At 55.5% G+C, this 20,144-nt stretch overlaps 1 protein-coding gene across 14 annotated transcripts in view; it reads left to right on the top strand.

Annotated features, from left to right (window-relative positions):
• Positions 1 to 2,777: 2,777 nt before the first annotated feature.
• The window catches only part of ANO1 (anoctamin 1), a 155,595-nt gene continuing 138,228 nt past the window's right edge, over positions 2,778 to 20,144 (top strand). For all 14 annotated transcript variants that reach the window (XR_014836725.1, XR_014836727.1, XR_014836726.1 and 11 more), the window contains exon 1: positions 2,778 to 3,061. Coding sequence is in view for 10 of the 14 variants with exons in the window: in XM_021082683.2 (XP_020938342.2) it covers positions 3,004 to 3,061 (58 nt within the window). In the remaining 4 variants the exon portion in view is untranslated. The remainder of the gene's footprint in view (positions 3,062 to 20,144) is intronic.

Raw genomic sequence — 20,144 nt, 5'->3', positions numbered from 1 at the left:
GCAGAGTGCAAGTGACCTTCTGGGCAGGGGCCTGGGTAACTGCAGGTGATACCCCGAGGGGTCTGCAGAGGAGGGTGGCTTTAGGCCCGCGACACTGCTTGTCACGGCAGCTCTGGCCTCTGACCCACTCCAGAGTGGCATCTGGGGGCCAAGCGCTGTTACTGGTGGCCTCGCGTCGTGTCTGATAAGGCCCTGGGAGGGTCGGGGCTGTCCCAGCAGGGGCCCTGCCTCACCCCGCAAGGCTTATTTTAAACCTGGGCCAACCCCAGGGGTGAGCGCGGCCCCAGCCCCGCTGGGAACCGCCTTCCCACCCACCCGCCCGCCCTCACCGCTTCGCCGAAAAGGGAAACCGGTTTCCATAATTATAAGCATTGAATGGCGTGATGACTGCATCCGTAATGAGGGCTGTGGCCCTGACGGCAGGCGTGCCCCCTCCCCGGGGCAGCCTGCTTGCCCCGCTCTGCCAGGACACAAACATCTTCCAGAAGGCACAGGGGGCTCCTCAGAAAATGAGCCGGGGGCCAGGCATTCCTTCCTCTGCGAAGGGCACCAGCTCCAGGTTCAGGCCATGGGAGAGCCCAGCTCGCCGGGCAACGTGTACCCCAATAGCAGCCGAAACCAATCTTTGTTTAAAAAAAAAAGGAACTGGTTCAGGTATTCACTCAGCTCTCCTTTAAAACTTGATAGGATTAAAAATCTTTTCAAAAATAAAAAACCCGGTCTGGATCTAGGACCAACTCTTGTGCACATGTTGGACACAGCTGAAGGGTTTCATCAGAACGTAGCTTAACTGGAGCCAAGAAATGAAAAGAAGAAAAATGGCTTCCATCGGAATGAATCAACATCTATTAATGGCTGTTTAACATATTTCGGCTAATCATAATACTTTAAATAATGTGCATTTTAAAGCTGGCCAACTAGACAATAGCCCGTCCCTGCCCCCCAGGTAAACAATGACGGTTTAAAAATAGCCCCTGCATGTATTTACATTTTTCCTTCCTGAGCCTTTTCGGTTTATAGTTCATCATTCCAGGGGGTAGAATTCTAAAATTTTCTCTGTGTATTTACACAAGGGAGCTATTGCTAGGTATCACACTGGCTCTCAGACTCCTCCAAGGAAAGTGAGTTGGTATCCAGCCTCCCGCACAACAGCGCTTTGGGTCAGACCCTCTGCAACGCACGTGGCCCCAGCTCTTTCCCCAGTCAGCTTCCTCTGCCCTCCTGGGTCCATGGCACACACCTTAGGGCTTCTTGGCAGCCTCTTCTCTGGGAGAGTTTGTTCTCAGCATCCTTTCAGGTGCCACATCTCCCGGTTTTTTTCATCCCGACTGAAACAAGATGAATGCCAGGTACAACCGCAGGTCACCTTTCCCCCTGACCCGCTGGGCAGAAAGAGGCTTGAATCTCCTTTCCGTACAGGGCACTTGAGGAGGTGGGGGTGGGGAAGGGGAAACTGCCCGGAGGTGGGGGTGGGGAAGGGAAAACTGCCCGGCTGGAGACATTGCTTTGGGTGTTTGCTGCTACTGAGAGCGTTTCAGCCCAGAGCAGTACACGTGGGTACCAATCCCAGCAGGCCTGGCGGGGTCAGGGAGGACGGGTCACCCATCCTCAAGGAGGCGGCGGTCCCTTTCACGGGGAGGTGGATGTGGTCTGTGTCCACGGCGGGGCTGGATGTGTCTCCACCCAGGGCCAGCCGAAGTGCGGGGCTTGTGGGGTGTTCACGGGCGAGCCATCCAGGGGGCCCCCTGCCTGAGAGGTATCCCTGCACCAGCCTGGCTCCTGCTTGAGGTGCAGAAAGTGGGAGACGGCCTTTCAAAAGGACAGACGGGCCGCCCCCTGCCCGCCACTGCTGGTGCTGTGACGAGGAGCAGCCTAAAGGAACGTTTTGTTTAGGGCAGTTCTGCCTCAGAATTTATTGTATTTTTCTGGAGGAGTCACGGGTGCGAGGTTTGGAGACACAGGAGGCGCCTTGCCTGCGGCTCTCTGCCCTCTCCGGGTGCCCACATCTCTGCTGTCCAGGACGATGCTGAATTGTCCAGACCTTGCCTTCTAAACATGAGCAGGGCTGGAGAGTGGTACCTCCCGGCTCCCAGCCCTAAGCCAGGCTGCGGGATGTGGGTGGGAAGCCAGGGCAGGGCGGCACCGCTGCTTTCTCTTAGGGAAGCCTCAAAAACCACGATTTTTCTCCTGGGGGGTGGGGCCGGGAAGGGGCAGTTCTCACTTTATCCAGATTCCCAAGTGCGACATAGGTTGGGGTTCAAGTTCAGGCCAGACATTTGCCCAGTAACCCACATCTCCTTCCCATCCCGGGACCTCACCTCCTCCCTCTTTGGACACACGCAGCGCGATGTGTTAGGGGCCCCCGCCTGGGGGAGGGGCCACTGCGCGCGCGCCACTGACGCCCCACGCGCTGCGGGTCTCTCAGGGCGGGGTCGCTGCCCCCGCCCCCCGTCCCTGTCCGCACCCCTTCCCCGGGGCCCCCAGGGGCCCTCCGAGCACAGCCGCTCGGGCCCCACTGCCCACCCCGACTGATAAGACGGTCCGGCCGCCGCTGGAGACGCGCCCCGCAGAGCCGGAGGCCGAGGGGCGGGCCGGGACCCGGGGGCCCAGCGCGGCGGCCGCGGCTCTCCTGAGTCCCGCGCCCTCGTGGTGTCCGGGCGGCCGCGGGGGAGTCGCGTTGCGCGCGGGGCGGGGCGGGGCGAGGGCGGCGTCCGCAGGTGTCCCCCGCGGGTGGGGGCGGGGAACCGGCTGGGACCCCCTGCCCAAAAAGCCGAGGGGGAGGAGCGGCGCGGCGCGGCCGTGCGCGAGGGCGGCCAAGTTTGGCTCCGGCGCGCGCGGCTTCGCGTCCTGCGTCTGGGGGACGCGGAAGGAGGGGGACTGTCCCCTCCCGAGCGGGGCTCGGACCCCGGCCCTCAGAGCCGCCGCCGACGTCCGGGGGCGAGGACCCCCTCTCCTGGCCCCCGTGCGTGCGGGGCGCACCGGAGCCGGGCCACGAGCCGCGCCATGCTGGAGGGCGACATCGGCCTCGAGGGACTGTCCCCCAAGGAAGCTCCGGCAGCTGGTGAGTAGCCAGGGGGCGGCGCGGGGGGCGAGGGCCCCCGGGCGCGGCGGCACCGGCGTCGGGGACGCCCGGGGACAGTGGCTTTCCCGGGACTGAGGGGGCGCGCGAGGAATAGGAGACAGCGACCCTGGCTCCAGTGGCGGGATGGTCTCCCGCCTGCTTTCTGGTGTGTGTGTGTGTGTGTGTGTGTGTGTGTGTGTGTGTGTGTGTGTTGGGGGGTGGGGGGGACGTGGTCGGCTGCAGGTCACTGCGGGCACTCACAGACAAACAGGCGGCGGACAGACGGACCGCGGGCTGGGCGGGGCTGGGGACGGCCGCGGCCCCTGGGCGGGCATCTGCCAGGCCGGCCGTGCCTTTTGCGTTCCCGGGAGAGTATCTCCCAGCAGTGCGGCGTCCAAGGCCCTGGGCGGATGGAAGGTTTTCGGATGTTTTTACAGGCGCTATTAATACACATAATATTTCCGTGCTATTCTGGAGATTTGTTTTGCGATATAAAGTACCTACTATGACTTGAAGTCCTAATGGAAACTCCAGAGAAACGGGGGGGGGGGGGACAAATGAGGCTTGGATGGAGCTGGGAGGGGGAGTCCCTGACTTCCTCAGCCCCTCCCCGCACATAAATCAGGACCCCGGCTATTTTTAAACTAATAATTTTAAAATAAATGACCCAAGCAATGTTTCCTGGATGACTTCTCCCCTCCTGGTTCAGAGGTTATGAAGTAAATCTCAGAGCGGGCCAGGGGCCAGGGGCTGCAGCGGGCACTGGGCTTCATGTAACTGTCCAGCTGGGTTGCAGTCCCCAGCGCCCTGGTTAGGCTGCTGCCCCTGCAATCGCGGCCACCTGGGACCCGCAGCTGCTAACTATAGAGCGGGGTGCCCTCCTCCCGTTACTCCCCCTCCCCATCCCCCCACCTCTTTTTCTTTTTGGGTTCCCACGGAGAAATTTATCCCGATGTCTGTTTTTTAAACAGCCCCAATTTAGCTTCTTCCTCGAAATGCCACTCTGCTCATCAGATGCGTCCAGGAGGAAGAGATGGGGCCACCACCAGCCCCAGGGGCAGGGGCAAGACCTGAGAGGTCAGCCAGGAGGGCCTGGCCACGCCGGCCTGCCTGCACCTGCGGCTTCCTCCAGTTCACTCGTGGACACGATGCATGTCCTGCAACCAGGTGGTTGCAGGAGCCCCAAGCTCAGCATTTGTGAGCCTCGAACCAAGCTCTTGCCTCCCGCTGGGCATGGAATTAAGCACCTCACACAGTTAATCCTCTATCCAACCGTGTAACCTGGGGGCAGAATTGTTCCCATTGTGCCGACAAGAAACCGAGTCCACACAGTTAGTACGCAGGGGTACCAGGCCTGGAGCCCAGGGCATTTTGGTCCAGCTCCCAGGAGGCTTTTGGCTCTCCCTTGCTGCGCCCCAGGCAGAATCACCCAGCGAGGCAGCTCAACTGCGATTCCTGCACACCAGAGGGTACTAGCTGGGGGCCTGCTCTTTGGTCTTGAGAGCCCAGACCTTATGCCAGGGTCGGGCCTTATGCCGCCGCGAGGATCGGGGGCTTTCCTTAACGGAGGCCCGGATCCACCAGGTCGGAGCCGTAATGAAGCACAGCCTCCCCTCCTCGAGCAGGCCTTCTCCTCTCCTCGCCGGCATCTCGGCTCCCTGGGGTGGGCAGGGGTCTCGCCCCCTTTTCCTGCTCCGGGCTTCAGCAGTGGCAGGTCTGACCCAGGGACGGGTGCCCCAGCCTCTGTTCCTGCGTGTGGCCACCGGGTGCACCATCCGACCACAGCCGGGATGCCAGAGACGCTCACGGGTGGAATTAAGCCCCAGGCTGCCGGTCCCGCTCGCAGGTAAACGGGAGGGAGCAAAGCCGTGACCTGCGTGAAAGACAGAAAGAGGCCTTAGTCCCCTGCTTAGTCTGCAAGCCCCGCGCTGAAGCTCGGGGGGCAGTGGGGTCCTCACAGGGGGAGGTGCAGCCATGGAGACGCCAATTCTGCATCCCGGCTTTGCCGCCTGCGGCCCTGTGACCTGCTCAACCGCTCTGTGCCTTCGCTGTAAACCCAGAGTGTGCGTGACGATGGCTTGAGTCTCTTAGCCTTTCCGTTGGGGTGGGTCCGCTCTGTGCTTGAGTACCGAGTGCCGAAGTACCGAGCACCGTCCCCATTGTTGTCCTCCCTGCCCCCCCATCCCCATTGTTGTTATCCCTCCCCCACCCCGTCACTGCAAGCTTCGGTTCACAGACCCAGATGTGAAGTCCTACCTGACATCCTGAGACATACCCTAGGCCAGCTCGTCCCTGTTTCCCTGGAGACATGGACTGTGACAGATGTCGCCTCCCTTTCTGCCTTCTTTATAGAAGCGCAGCATTGACAGATAAGCTATTTATTCAAAAGCCCATGGTCTGTGCCTCCCGCAAGGGCAGGTGGAATGAGGGTGAGCTGGAAGTGGGCACCCCTCCTCCAGGACATGTCTTCTCAGCGCACTCCTGCGCATCCCTCAAAACCTTGCTGAGATGTCCCCTCCTCTTGGAAACTGGCCCATGTGCCCCTCCACGCCCATGGCACCCTGGGCGTGGAGGGGGGGCAGGGAGACAGCTGCCATCGGTTGAGCGGTTCACTGTGTGCCGGGCACGTGGAAGGCAGGTTACCACATCCTCACACACAGTCCTCGTCCCCTCTGTGAGATGGACCCCATTGTCACCCTTGTTTATGGAGGAGGAAACTGAGGCATAAAGAGGTCACTCGAGGTCAAACAGCTGATAAGTGGCAGAGGCAGGACCTGAACCCCCAGCAGGCCAGGCTGTGTGTGGTCGCAGTGCTCCCCACTGGGAGGGGATGGGAGCCCTGTCCCTCCTGAAACCTGCCTGCTCAGCAGACAGCTATGGGGGGGCCTGGTACTGCTCGGGGCTTGGGACACACAGCAGGGGACAGAGCGGGCACAAGCCTGGCCCTCGCGAAGCTTTCTTGACCACGTAGAAGATTTAATATCTTACATGTTGGCTGGCAGTGTGTCCCAGGAGGAAAAGTTGAACAGAATAGGGGGCGATTTTAAATAGGATGCCCAGGGAAGCCCCCTCTCGTGGGCAGCGTGGGGCGCACAGCCACAGGAAGTGGAGGAAGCGCATTCTGGGCAGAGGGAACAGCAGGTGCAAAACCCCGCACCTGGAGAGCCTGAAGCCTGCATGAGGGCTCCCTGAGACCAGAGGGAGTGTGAGGGCCTGTCCGCTTGTGCTGAGCCTCTGGCCACTGTAGCGACCTGGGCTGGTGAGACAGGAACCCTGGAAGGGTCTGGAGCTGACCTAGGTTTGCGCAGGCTCCCTCTGGCTGCTTACAAAGAACAGGCTGAGTGGGGAAGGTCAGCAGGCAGTCAGGAGGTCTTGGCGATAACTGAGGCACGAGGAGTTCCCATGGTGGCTCAGTGGGTTAAGAACCCAACGCAGTGTCCATGAGGGTGCAGGTTCGATCCCTGGCGCCACTCGGTGGGTTGAGGATCCAGCATTGGCACAAGCTGCAGCGTAGGTGGCAGATGCACCTCGGATGTGGTGTTGCTGTGGCTGTGATGTCGGTTGGCACCCACAGTTCTGATTCGCCCCCCAGCCCAGGAACTTCCCTCTGCCGCAGGTGCTGCTGTAAAATCATCACCATCACATTAAAAATCAAGGCGTGAGAGGCTGCGGACGCTGTGCCTGGAGAGGTGGGGGTCAGACTCTGGGTACGGTTTGAGAGGAGAGGCGACAGGAGTTGCCCATCCGTCGGATGAAGGGTCTGAGAGTAAGAGAAAAGTCAAGAACAGCACCAAAAGGGTTGGCTTGAGCCGGAGAAACAGACGTGGGTGGGGGTAGGAGAGGGGTTCGCCTTTTTGGTTTTTTGTTATTTATTTATTTCTTTGTTTGCTTTTCTTTTAGGGCCACACCTGCAGCATATGGAGGTTCCCGGGCTAGGGGTCCAATCGGAGCTACAACTGCCGGCCTCCACCACGGCCACAGCCACGCCAGATCCGAGCCGCGTCTGTGACCTACACCCCAGCTCACGGCCACGCCGTATCCTTAACCCACTGAGAGAGGCCAGGGATCGAACCCGCCACCTCATGGCTCCTCGTCGGATTCATTAACCACTGTACCACAAGAGGAATGCCCCCTGTTTTTTGTTTTTTAAATTGAGGTTAAACATACAGAATGTTTTCATCATTTTTAAGCATACGTATCAGTGGCATTAAGTCCACTCTCCTGTTATGCAGCCAACACGATTATGTATTTCTAAACCTCCTTTGATCTGCCCCAGACAGGACTGCGGGCCCGTTAAGCAATAACTAACTCTCCAGCTCCCTCCCTCGCCGCCGGCCAGGGTAACCTCTGGTCTATGTCGTATCTCTGTGGATTTGACTAATTCCAGATACCAGGTATGAGCAGGATCACCCAACATTTGTCCTTTTGAGTCTGACGCATCTCACAGGACATGTTTTCAGAACCTCATGCCTTTTTGTGGCTGAATGACGTGCGTTGACCTTAAGACCGCATTTTCCGTATCCATTCATTCATCATCAGACCCTTGAGTTAGTTCCCCCTTTTGGCTGTTGTGAGTAAAACGGCAAGGAAGTCGCCTTGTTTGAGTCCTGTTCTCAGTTGTCTGGGGTGTATACCTGGAAGTGGAATAGCTGGATCATATCTTTAATTTTTCTTAGACCCACCAAACTGTTCTCCGCCACGGGGCACCATTTTACATTCCCTCCGGCTACGTAAGAGGGTTCTTGTTTCTGTACATCCACGCTCATACTTGTTATTTTGGCTCTTATTTTTCACGACAGCCATCCTCATAGGTGTGAAGTGGCATCTCATGGTGGGTTTGATTTGCATGTGCCTAATGACTAAGGATGGTGAGCCTCTTTTCACGCATTTGTTGGCTAATTGTATATAGTCTTCGTATATCTATTCAGTTTCTTTGCCCATTTTATATGGCTGGCTTGTGTTTTTGTTGTTGAATTGTGGGAGCTCTTTATATATGCTAGATATCAAACCTTTACCCACTGTATGATTTGCAGATATTTTCACGCATCTATAGGTTGTCTTTTCAGTCTCTTGATCCTGTCCTCTGATGCCCTCCCACAGACGGTGAGCTTCTATTTTGTCCTGTGTTCATTGAGCAAACGGTCTCGTCCCCCTGCGGTGTGATGCACCATTCAATTTGCCTTAGATGTAGATGGAGCTCCGCCTCTGGGCCCGTTGCAATGCCAGGAGCTGCAGATACAGGCTAGCCTCATCCTTGCTCTCGGGGAGCTTAAGGCCATGTTGGTCTAAGTTGTGAGGTACATTGTGGGAGGGTCCTGATTCTGGCTAAGTAAGCTCTGCGTGTGTCCATCCTACAGCCCGCCTGCCTCACCTCTGATGTCACCCCCCTAATATTCGCTTGTTAAGGTGGCAGTACCATGGGTAATATTATAAGCCCCTTTTGACAGATGAGGAAGCCAAGGCACAGAGACACCCACACTCACACAGCCAAGGGTCCCCTGTGAGTCCCTCAGGGCGGATGGGGGGCCCCTGAGGCTCAGACGAGAGTTGGAACGGCTGGCCAAGGACCGGAGCTGGGTCCCCAGCTCAGACCCTCCTCGTCCTAGCTGCCTCTCCGCAGCTCTCCCACGGGGAGGTGGTGCCCTGGGGTGGGGGTCTTGCTGCTGCTAGAGCCCAGCGGGGAGCCAGGGGTGGCTCAGAACACCTTCCTCTCTGAAACCTGCCTTTCCCTGGCGTGGGCACCATCACGCCCGCCCCCCCCCCCCCGCCTCTGGCACCGGGCATGTGTGTCAGGGTTTTCATGCTGCGTAATGAAGTATTAAAAGCCTTCTGACCCTCAGAAATCCATTTGACAACGGTCACGTGGCTGTCGGGTAGACAAATGACTAGTTCCACGCATTTCGCCCTCGGAGGGCCTGCGTGTACAGTGGCTGCCTTGCCTGCCAATCCAGCCTGCTTTGTTGCAGCCCAGGGGTCACCGTGCTCCCGGCTGGGCCTCGCGCGGCGATGCTCTTCGGCTGGGCTCTGGCTTCCCACACGCACAGCCGAACCCGAACCCAGCAGGCCCCACCCCCACCCGTCGGCTGGAAGCTCCTCTCTCGGCTGCACCCCTGTTTGCCTCTGGGCGGGGTGCGCAAACATTGCCCGTGACACCCAAGATTTAATCCTTTCCCTTTCACTCGCAAATGGAATTATTTCTGCCCACGTAGGGCCTCGGGTGTATAATGATTTTTGAGTGCATTTACATGGCACTTCACTGCAAAAGTCTGAACGCACCATTTGGGGTGGAAATGGAGCTATTAATGTGAGCTGTTGGAAAGAAGGCATAATCGGCCGTAATTTTTATGGCATTGTGTTTCCTGGACAGAGAACAGCCGGGGACCGGAGTGGATTGGGAGGGTGTGTGTTGGGGGGAGCCGTGTGGGGAGAGGCCCCCGACCGTACTCTGGCTCCTCCTTGCAGACTCTGCTGTTGTGTGCTCCAGGCTGGCGTGGGGGACCCCAGAGCATTTGCTTCTAGGTCCCAGCCCTGTCCTCTGTCCAGGGGGGTCTCAGGTCCCTCTTACCTCCAGGGCTCATGCGAGCCACAAGCTGTGCACGGGGCCCTGTCCCCGCTCCACTCTGCCTCAGGGTCTGCCCTTTAGCCCATCCGGTTGATGCCAGTGGGTTCGCACCCCTCAAAGCCGCCCCGTGTCTGGGTCAGCCTCTCCTCCGTTCCACTGTTGCCTCCACACCTTGCCCCCCTCCTCCCCCTGCAGTGCCCTCCCCCAGGCCAGCCCTCCCCCAGCTCTGGCCACAGGTGGGGCTCTCCTGCCTCTCTGGGCTCCTCCTCACCCCCAGCCTCACTGATCTTCCTGTGGTCTTGCCTCTGCCTGCACTGTGCAAAGTTCCAGAAGGACAGGGCTGAGCTTCTTTTTGCCAGTTTGATTTTTTACCCCCCGTTTGTCCTTAAACCCCCTCAACCAGAGCTGGAGGCCGCCTGGGGCGGTGGCCGGACCAGCTGAGCATCACCCACTGGGGCCCGGGACACTCTTGCACAGTGATCTTGGTCTCCCATGACCTCCTGGGATGCAAACGTGCCATTGTATTTCACTTGCATGCTCTGTGAAAAATGGGTGATTTTAAGTGAAAAATACTTCACTTTGCATATTGGTATAGCATGGAAAAGCTTCCCCTTTCTAGATAGATAGGTAGATTGAAGGATGGATAAATGATGGATGGATGGATGGATGGATGATGGATGGATGGATGGATGGATGGATGATGGATGATGGATGGATGATGGATGGATGATGGATGGATGGATGATGGATGGATGGATGGATGATGGATGGATGGATGGATGATGGATGGATGGAGGATGGATGGAGGATGGATGGATGATGGATGGATGGATGGATGGATGATGGATGATGGATGGATGGATGGAGGATGGATGGATGGATGGATGATGGATGGATGGAGGATGGATGGAGGATGGATGGATGATGGATGGATGGATGGATGGATGGATGGATGATGGATGGATGATGGATGGATGATGGATGGATGGATGGATGGATGGATGGATGATGGATGATGGATGGATGGATGGAGGATGGATGGATGATGGATGGATGGATGGATGGATGGATGGATGATGGATGATGGATGGATGATGGATGGATGATGGATGGATGGATGATGGATGGATGGATGGATGATGGATGGATGGATGATGGATGGATGGATGGAGGATGGATGGATGATGGATGGATGATGGATGGATGGATGATGGATGGATGGATGGAGGATGGATGGATGATGGATGGATGATGGATGGATGGATGATGGATGGATGGATGGATGATGGATGGATGATGGATGGATGGATGGGTGATGGATGGATGGATGATGAATAGATGGATGGATGGATGATGGATGGATGGATGGATGGATGATGGATGGATGGATGATGGACAGATGGATGGAGAGATGCGTATGGGTAGGCTGATGATACAAACAGCTATCTCTACATAATGTGTTTTGTATAATATACATAATTTCTCTCTATAAAGATGTATAGGTCAATTAAAATTGCCATCCAAATGACTGGCTTGGGGTTATGTTGGTCACATCAAAAATAGCTCCCATAGCTCCCATCTCCTCCTGCAGAGTTCATTTTAAAAAGCAGCCGCTGGTTTGGTATGCTAGTGACTGTTTCTGCATGACGACCCGGGGGTGGGTTCACACTCTTCACGTGAGCCCAGGCTCCCCACCCCAGGCACGCAGGGCAGGCGCGAGCGGGGCCCCTGCCCAGGCAGTTACAGCTGGACAACTGTCCCCGTCATGACTCCGCCTCTTTAAAGAAACTTTTATTTTAGAAGGTTCTTAGGTTTACAGAATTATTATAGAGCCCATTTCCTGGTCCTCTTGTTACCCTCTGCAGTTTACAGTATCACAATTCAGGAACCAGTATTAATAGTTACTATTAACTACTGCCCACACTTTATGAAGATCTCCTTGGCTTTTTTTTTTTTTTTTTTTTTTTTGTCTTTGATCTTTTTAGGGCTGTACTTGCGGCATATGGAGGTTCCCAGGCTAGGGGTCTACTCAGAGCTGTTGCTGCCGGCCTACGGCAGAGCCCCAGCAACACCAGATCCGAGCCGCATCTGCGACCCACACCACATCTCACAGCAATCCGGATCCTTAACCCACGGAGCGAGGCCAGGGGTCGAACCAGAAACCTCATGGTTCCTAGTCGGATTCGTTTCCGCCGAGCCATGGTGGGAACTCCGATTTCCTTGGCTTTTCCCTGAGGTCCTTTTCAGTCCCGGGATCCCATCCGTTTAGTTGTCACGTCTCCTTGGGCTCCTCTCGGCTATGACTTTCTTTATCTGTGATGTGGCCTCGGCTGTTTTGAGGACAACGGTTGTTTCTCGGGATATGCCTTAGCTGGAACTTCTTGGTCTTAATGAGACTGGGGCCGCGGGTCTGGGGGGAAGACCCCAGAGGTGAAGACCCTTCTCGTGGCATCTCATCAGAGCGCACGCCATCATTTCCCAGCGTGTCCCTGGGGATGCTGGGCCCACTCACCTGGCTCAGGTGAGCTTGTCAGGCTTCGTCTCTGTAAAGGGACTCATTTCTCTTTTTCGCACTGGTGTTTTGCAGTCCTGGAGATTTCTTACAGGTCTTAGCTCAGAGCCACCAACTTATGAAGCCATCTTCTGCTGAATTTCCTGAATGTTTTTTATCCTTTGGGGTCTCTTTCTTAATTTGTATTTTAACATCAGTGTTCCTCACACCACCGACAGTTTGCTGTGGTTGTAAATTAAACACTATGTGACTAAGTATTCAAACAATATAAAACTCTTGCTTGGCCACAGCTCCAAGAGTTGCTAGAAGTGTCCGGCTGAGCCATAAATTGAGTCTTGACCTCAACTGACCGTCCCGTTTACACACAGAGGCTCTCCAACTTCCATTGCAAAGGGGAAATCTTTAAATAATTATGTTACTGATTTTACTAAATAGTCATTGCAACAGGTGTTTTTCTACCCTGAAAGAGGCCAATGAATGCCCTGGAGCCCCTCCAGAGACCCCAGAATGAGAAAGCCAGGTGCAATCCCCACATTTTCCTGGTAACAGAGGAAACGGGGGCTCAGAGAGGTTGAGTGATCATCCTGAAGACACCCAGCAGTTTGGTGGCAGAGAGAGACTGGAGCTCCTGTTTGCTCACTCCACTTCCGGTGCTCTCTCACCCCGCCCCCCAGGCCTAATGAGGACGGTGATTAGCCTTGAAAGTCCCTCTGGGAGGCCACCCCAGAGACGAACCTCTAAGACAGGTCCAAGCCACTTGTGCTTCCTGCCGCCTTAGAAGAGACACCCTGCCCCCACCCCATATCTCCGGCTGATGCCAAATGAATGAGGTCGTGCCTCTAAAGGGCAGTGAGTCCGCAGAACGCAAACACAGCTCCTCTGGGTCCTGGGGGTGAGCGATGCCCACACACTGAGAGGCTTGAGGGCGTGAGACCTGAACAAGGAACAGCAGGTTCACCTCCCTCGACTCAGCCTCCCTGGGAGGCAGGTGCAGAGTTGAAAAGTCGGCTCTCCTCACTCTTCTCTCAGGCGGCAGGAGGGGATAAGCCACTGCAGTGGAACCTGTATGTCCGCCGTCCCCTCCAGGCGTACGTGGATGGTTCCTAAGCTGGTTCACATTCTAGCTTTTTAAAAACCCCCTTGGAGTTCCCTGGCGGCGCAGTGGGTTAAGAACCCGACGTGTATCCATGAGGATTCGGGTTCCATCCCTGGTCTCCCTCAATGGGTTAAGGATCCGGTGTTGCTACAAGCTGTGGCTTGGATCCAGCATGGCTGTGGCTGTGGTATAGGCTGGCAGCTGCAGCTCCGACTCGACTCCTAGCCTGGGAACGTCCATGTGCCATAGGTGCAGCCCTTAAAAGAAAATGAGAAAAAGAAAAAAATATGTGGGAGTTTCCCAGTGGCTCAGTGAGTTAAGGATCCAGTGTGGTCACTGCTGTGGTCATTGTCAGGGCTGTGGCTCTGGTTACCGCTATGGCGTGGGTTCGATCCCTGGCCCAGGAACTTCTGCATGCCGCGGGCACGCCAAAAGAGAACCGCATGTACCTGAGGATGAAATATAAGGAAATAGCGTGAATAATCATCCAGATGAAAGAAAGAAATGAAGGAAGCCGGGGGTGGGGTGGGGGCAGAGAGGAGCCAGGACTGAGCCCAGGTAGAGCTCACCTCGGGCTCCGAGAAGCCAGACCTGCTGGTCACCACACCTGTCACAGAGCCACGAAATGAAAATCCACGGGTGGCTCAGGACAGGCTGTCCCACCACCCTGCCCACCCCCAGGTGGCGGCCCCCGGGCCTTTGCTCAAGCAGCCTCCAGCCTGGAGCCCTCTCTGCATCTCCCTTTCGTCTTCTGCCCTTGGATGACTGACGCGAGACCATTTTGGTTCTTCCCGTGGCACTGGGTGCCAGTTACTCCCACTCTTGATGTCGGCCCCTCCCCTTTCCAGCACTGATTACTGGGATTAGACAGTTTCAATTGAGGGGCAATTTATATAAAAATAAGAAGTCAGATCCCAAGGGCATGGTTCATCAATTTAAACACAAAAGTCCAAGCACCTGTGTAACCTATACCCCATTAAGATATGGAATGTTCCAGAGTTCCCGCTGTGGCGCGATGGGATCAGCAGCATCCTTGCAGCACCAAGACACAGGTTTGATCCCTGGCCGGGCACAGTGGGTTAAGGATCTGATCCCTGACCTGGGATGGGAGCTCCATGTGCCATGGGGCAGCCAAAAAAAAAAAGAGAGGGAGAGAGAGATGGCATATCCCTGTCACCCCCCAGAACGTGGCCTCCCACCTCTCCCCCCTCCGTCCCCACCCCCATCACACGGACTCTGCATGTCCCAAGCTTCCTATAAATGAAAGCACAGCGTGCGAACTGCCCGCGTCCAGCCTCTGGGGCTCAGCACAGGGTTTCGTGCCAGGCAGGAGTGGGTTTGTTGCTGGGTACGTGCCATCGTGCCGATGGACCACAGCCGGCGTGTCCATCTTTCTGGAAAGATTGGTCGTTTCCAGTCTGAAGCCCTTATGAATGGAGCTGCAAGGAACAAAGCTTTTTATGGACGTGTTTTCATTTTCCCCAATAAAGACCTACAGCTGGAATACGGGGTCACCGGGTAAAAGCGTGTTTAACTATTTAAGACACTGCCAAACGGCTGGCCACCCCGCTTCCTACTTCCTGTCTCCCGGCGGGGTCTGAGAATCATAAGTGGGTCTGATTTGTTGGACTGATGCACTCTCTGATGTAAACCCCAGCTTGGTCCAGAACTGCATCTCTTGTGTGTCCCAAATCCTCAGCGCCCAGCACAGGGCCGGGCGCATAGTAGGTGCTCAGCAAACACGTGCCGGATGAATGAGTTCCCTGTATCGCCGCTCTTTTCTGCTGCTAGTTGTCCCCTGGGCCTCGCTGGGCATCAGGGGGGCCTGAGCCCCCATCCTTTTGTGAAAGTGGAGAAGGTCTGAGGGAGAGCTGTCCTGGGGGACCCCTGGGCGGTGTCTGATAACAGTGCCAAGTGTCTCCTCGAGGATGGAGGGCAGGGAGCCCCACGCGTCCTCCAGGCAGCACAGACCCCATTGTTGGGTCCTGAAAAGGCTCCGGTTAGGTGTAACCAGACCCTCGCCTCGGCCAAAGTGGCGTCTCAGGAGGCGCTTACAGAGAACCCCCGGGGGGCCCTGCATCAGAGAAGCTTTGAGACTCACTGAGCCAGGTGACCTGCTGGAGGGGGCTCGCAAAGTGGGGTCAGAGCTGCTCACACGAGCTCCTGGGGAGAGGAGGGAAGGGCACGCCTTCTTTCTGCCGATCACCCGTCAAAGTCTCATTTTTCTGTCTGGGTTCGTCCTGGACGAAGAAAATGAAACTCTGGCGCTCCTCCGGGCAGGGGGGAGCTTATCAACGTTCTCGAGAGGGAGGTGCGCTTCCCAGGAACCCCAGAATCACATCGGGTGATTAACAAGCATTTGAAGAGAAGGGGCCCGGGCAGCCCCTGAAACAGGCTCTCAAGTTCACTCGTCATCGGGAAATGCAAGGCGAAACCACCGTCTGATGCCATCACCCACCCACCGGAGGAGCTCAAACACAAAGCGCCGCCGATGCCAAACTTGGGCAAGCAGGCCGGCCCGGTGCCCCCGCAGGGTGCTCGCCAGAGAAGACTGGATACTGGAAGCTCGGGTGCTGGTGGGCCCTGGTGTTGAACCAAGTGGACTCAACGCCCTGCAGACCTCTCCCCGCGAGACTCAACTGGGATGCACGCCCTTGGTCACCCCGAGACAGGACACCGGTCCTCCAAGCGCTGTTCCCAGTGACCTTGAACCAGGAGTGCCCAAGGGGCCTCCAGCGTGGATCCTTCCACCTCTACAGCCTTGGGGAGGGGGGACCGCCCACCCCTGCTCCTAACACGGGGCAGAATCGCCAAGGTCGCGATGAACAGAGGACGCCAGACACAAGAGCGAGCAAGGGGACGGTCCCGATTACAGATGGGGCGCTCCAGCCACCTCTCAGATGGACGCGATAGAGTGACACCTGTCGTGGCGTCGCGGCACCCTCTGTTACAGGCTGCTCCATCGTTCTGTCTTTCAAGTACAACATGGAGCAACAGGACTGTCCTTTGTGTCACTTCCCTGGTTTCTTTTAAACCCAGCACATGCTCTCACGGGGCTGCTGAGAGAGGTTTAGCATATGGTCCCAAGTGAAGCCAACTTTCACCCGCACGTCCGGGAACAGCCCTTAACTTGGCAGAATCAGAATTGGTGACCCCAAATTCTCACCATGAGTGCATTACGATGGTCGCTGCTGGTTATCGAGCCTCTCTCGTATTCAAAACTTTATTATGGGCTTAGTATCTAGGTCATGCCTCCCAGTATCCCTGAAAGGCGGGCGTCATTATCTGCATTCTACAATGAAACCGTGGTTCAGAGAGGTTCAGCAACTTGGCAGAGATCACACAACCTGTACTAATCAATCAGAGCCTGAGGCTTCTCTTTGCCTGTTTCAGAGTCAAGGAGGAGATGACATGTTGCTTAAAATGTCAGTGAAAAAAAAAAAAAAATATATATATATATATATGCCTTTTGGCACGCTGTCCTGGATTATTCTAGGAACGTCTGTGAGAAATTCCTACGGTTTGAAATCTCCATTTCTCTGTGGAGTCAGCCAAACATGGCCTCATTGTTGATCTTCAGAAGCATATTTTTAGTGTGAGGTGGGTTGTGTTTATTTTTTTTGATAAATAGCAAAAATGAGATTTCTATAAATAAAGCCATGACTCTCCCCCCCCCCATTTTATTTCCTGTGCACAATTTACAAGTGAGTGGACCAATCATATGAGTTGACCAGCTCCAGAGATTTCACAATGGAAAGTTCCTGTGAGTGACAGAAGGGACAGCCTCAGCCTCTAAAGAACGCCCCCTTTGGGAGCACTGCAAGGTGGCTTTCCACACCCTGTTAAGAGTGAGCATCCGTCTGTCCAGGAGTGCCTTTTAATCATTTCCACGATAATTTTGGGATGGAGCTACCAATTAGGAACTGTTTCTCTTTTAACTGAAATCCACTTTTTTTTTTTTTTTTTTAAGGGCCACACCCGAGGCATATGGAAGTTCCCAGGCTAGGGATCAAATCAGAGCTATAGCTGCCAGCCTACCCCACAGCTGTGGCAACACCGGATCCTGAGTAGTTGTGCCTGAGATGTAAGCTGGGAGCTGAAACTCCGGTTCCACCCCTAGCCTGGGGCTTGCATGTGCCATAGGTGCAGCCACTACAAAAGAAAGAAGCCGAAGATGATGTCCATGGCAAGAGAACCCTTTGGAAATTACACTTGGCATTTTCAGTTCTTCCTTCCCTGGTTCCTGCCTGTGCCTACCCATCCCCAAGCCATCTCATCTCTATCTGCGGGTGTGGGGGGGCTCCCCACCTGTGCACGTACCCCAGCACCTCACAGGTGCTCCGGGAGTCTGCAGCCGCTCTGACGCCAAACTCTCCCACAGAGGCGCACGCCCCGGCTGCCAACTGGTCCTCTGCCTCCCTCCACCGCACACTGGCCCTCCTGGCTTCTTCCTGCCCCTCTATTCAGTCAGCCCTCGTCTGGCCCCAGCTCCCTGACGCAAACTTGCCAAATCCAGGGACAGCACGGGTTGGGCACCGCCGGCGTCCCCACTCCACCCCAGAGGCTGGCTCAGCACACCTCGTGCTTGCCTGCCTGTCCCCACAGTTCTGCTCTCTGCCCCGTGCACTGAGCCCTACTACGAATTCTGTTCCTTGGGAGAGCCTTCGGCTCTGTTATCATCATTGCAGAAAACACCGTTTCCCCACCCACCTGTCTTTAAGTGCACAGCGCCGTGCTGTTTGCTGGATATACCTTGTTGGGGAGCCCACCTCTCAGACTCTTCATCTTGCAGAACTGAAACTCATACTCATCCGACAGCTCTCCTTTCCCCTTCCCCCCCCAGCCCCAGGCAGCCACCATCCATCTCTGCTCCTTAGAGTTTATCCACTTTGGGTGCTTCATAAAAGTGGCGTCAGGCAGTATTTGTCTTCTTGTGACTGGTTTATTTCACGAAGTGTGATGTCTCCAAGGTTCATCCACATTGTTGCATATGTCAGAATTCCCTGCCTTCTGAGGAGTTCCCTCCGTGGTGCAATGGGTTAAGAATCCGACTGCAGCAGCTCAGGTTGCTGCAGAGATGTGAGCTGACTCCCCAGCCTGGTGGTAAAGGATCCAGCATTGCCACATCTTGGCGTAGGTTGCAGCGGCAGCTCAGATTCAGTCCCTGGCCTGGGAACTTCCACATGCTGCAGGTGTGGGCATTAAAGAGAAGAAGCAGGTGCTTCATTTTTAAGACCGACTAGTCTTCCATCGGGTGGAATGACCACAGATTCTTTATCCATTCATCCGCCAGCAGACACCTGGGTGCTCCTGCCTCTCAGCTCTTGTGAATAAGCTGCAGTGAACATGCAAATATCTCTTTGCATTTCACTGCTTTCACTTCTTTGGGACTGCTGGATCCTCTCGTAGCTCTATTTTTAATTTGGGGGGCACCTCCATACTGTCTTCCATTTTGCATTCCCAGCATTAGAGCAACAGGACGTGCAATTGCTCCACGTCCTCAATGGTGTTTGTTGTTTTCTGGGGTTTTCGGTAGCAGCCACTGTAATGGGTACGAAGTGATTGTTTGATTTGCATTTTCCTTGATGATTGATTAGTGACGTTGAGCATCTTTTCATATGCTTGTTGTTCCTTTGTTATATCTCATGCGAAGAGTTGTCTGTCTAAGTCCAAGTTTGCCAATTTTAATCAGATTTCTTGGTTTTTTGTGGTGGAGTTGAGGAGTTCTTTCTGTAATCTGGGTATTAGCCCCTTGTCTGATGCGTGATTCGCAAATATTTTCTCTGCTTGTGTAGGTTGCCTTTTACCCTGCGGATGGTTTCCTTGGCTGCACAGAAGTTTTAAGTTTAATGTAGTCCTGCTTGTTTATTTTTGCCTTTGTAGCTTGTGCTTTTGGTGTTACGTGCGAGAAACCATTGCCGGGAGTTCCCGTCATGGCTCAGGGGTGACCACCCCGACTGGGATCCATGAGGACGTGGGTTCCATCCCTGGCCTCACGCAGTGGGTTAAGGATCTGGCGTTCCATGAGCTGTGGTGTAGGTCACAGACTCGGCTCAGATCCAGCATCGCTGTGGCTGTGGTGTAGGCCGGCAGCTAGAGCTCTGATTGGACCCCTAGCCTGGGAACGTCCTTATGCCGTGGGCACAGCCTTAAAAAAAGATTTAAAAAAGAAGAAGAAGAAAGAAATCATGGCCAAACCCTATGTCCTGAAGATGTCCCTTCTAGGAATATTATAATCTCAAGTCTTACGTTCTGGTCTTTGATCCGCTTTGGGTTAGGGTGTGTGTGTGTGTGTGTGTGTGTGTGTGTGTGTGTGTGTGTGTCAAGTAAGGTCCAGGTTTGCTCTTTTGCACGTGCAGGTCCAGTTTCCCGACCCATTGGTTGGAGACCGTCCTTTGCCCCATCGCATTCGCTCCAGGGCAGACGAGCTTGTTGAAGGTTGTTTGACCGTCGACACGAGGGTTATTTCTGGAGTCTCCACCCTGTCCCGTTGGTCTTGTGTCTGTCTTTCGGCCCCTCCCACCCTGCTTGGGAGCCGTTAGGTCCTTTGAAAAAGCATGGTGTTGCCTTCATCTTTGCTGATTTGAGCCTTAAGCTGCTTCCACTTTTCCCCAGTTAGATTTGGTGGCAGGTGATGGCCACAGAGACCTTAGGAAGGGAGACTGAGCCAGGCGCCCTCCTGGGCGCTGTCAGGTCACTGTCCATAGGGGAACCTCTCCCACCCTCCCCTCCCCGGAAGCCAAGACACCGCCTCCGGGAAGCCCACGAGGATGCAGCACTCGGCATCCCGTGTCCCACACATCTCAGTGAGGAGATGGCAAGGAATTGAGGGACCAGCAGGGCCCCGCCACAGAGGCTCCGGCGAGACGAAGCCACCTTCCACAGGAGATTAGCCCTGGGCCCCTGACGCCCA

The sequence above is a fragment of the Sus scrofa genome, chromosome 2 (genome assembly GCF_054392235.1).
Source record: "Sus scrofa isolate SSC_HxYL_T2T_F1_AM1 chromosome 2, Sscrofa_HxYL_maternal_Yorkshire_Landrace_v2.0, whole genome shotgun sequence".
NCBI lineage: Eukaryota > Metazoa > Chordata > Mammalia > Artiodactyla > Suidae > Sus > Sus scrofa.
Note: the sequence above shows the minus strand (reverse complement) of the source record. Positions and strands in the feature narration are given on the sequence as shown.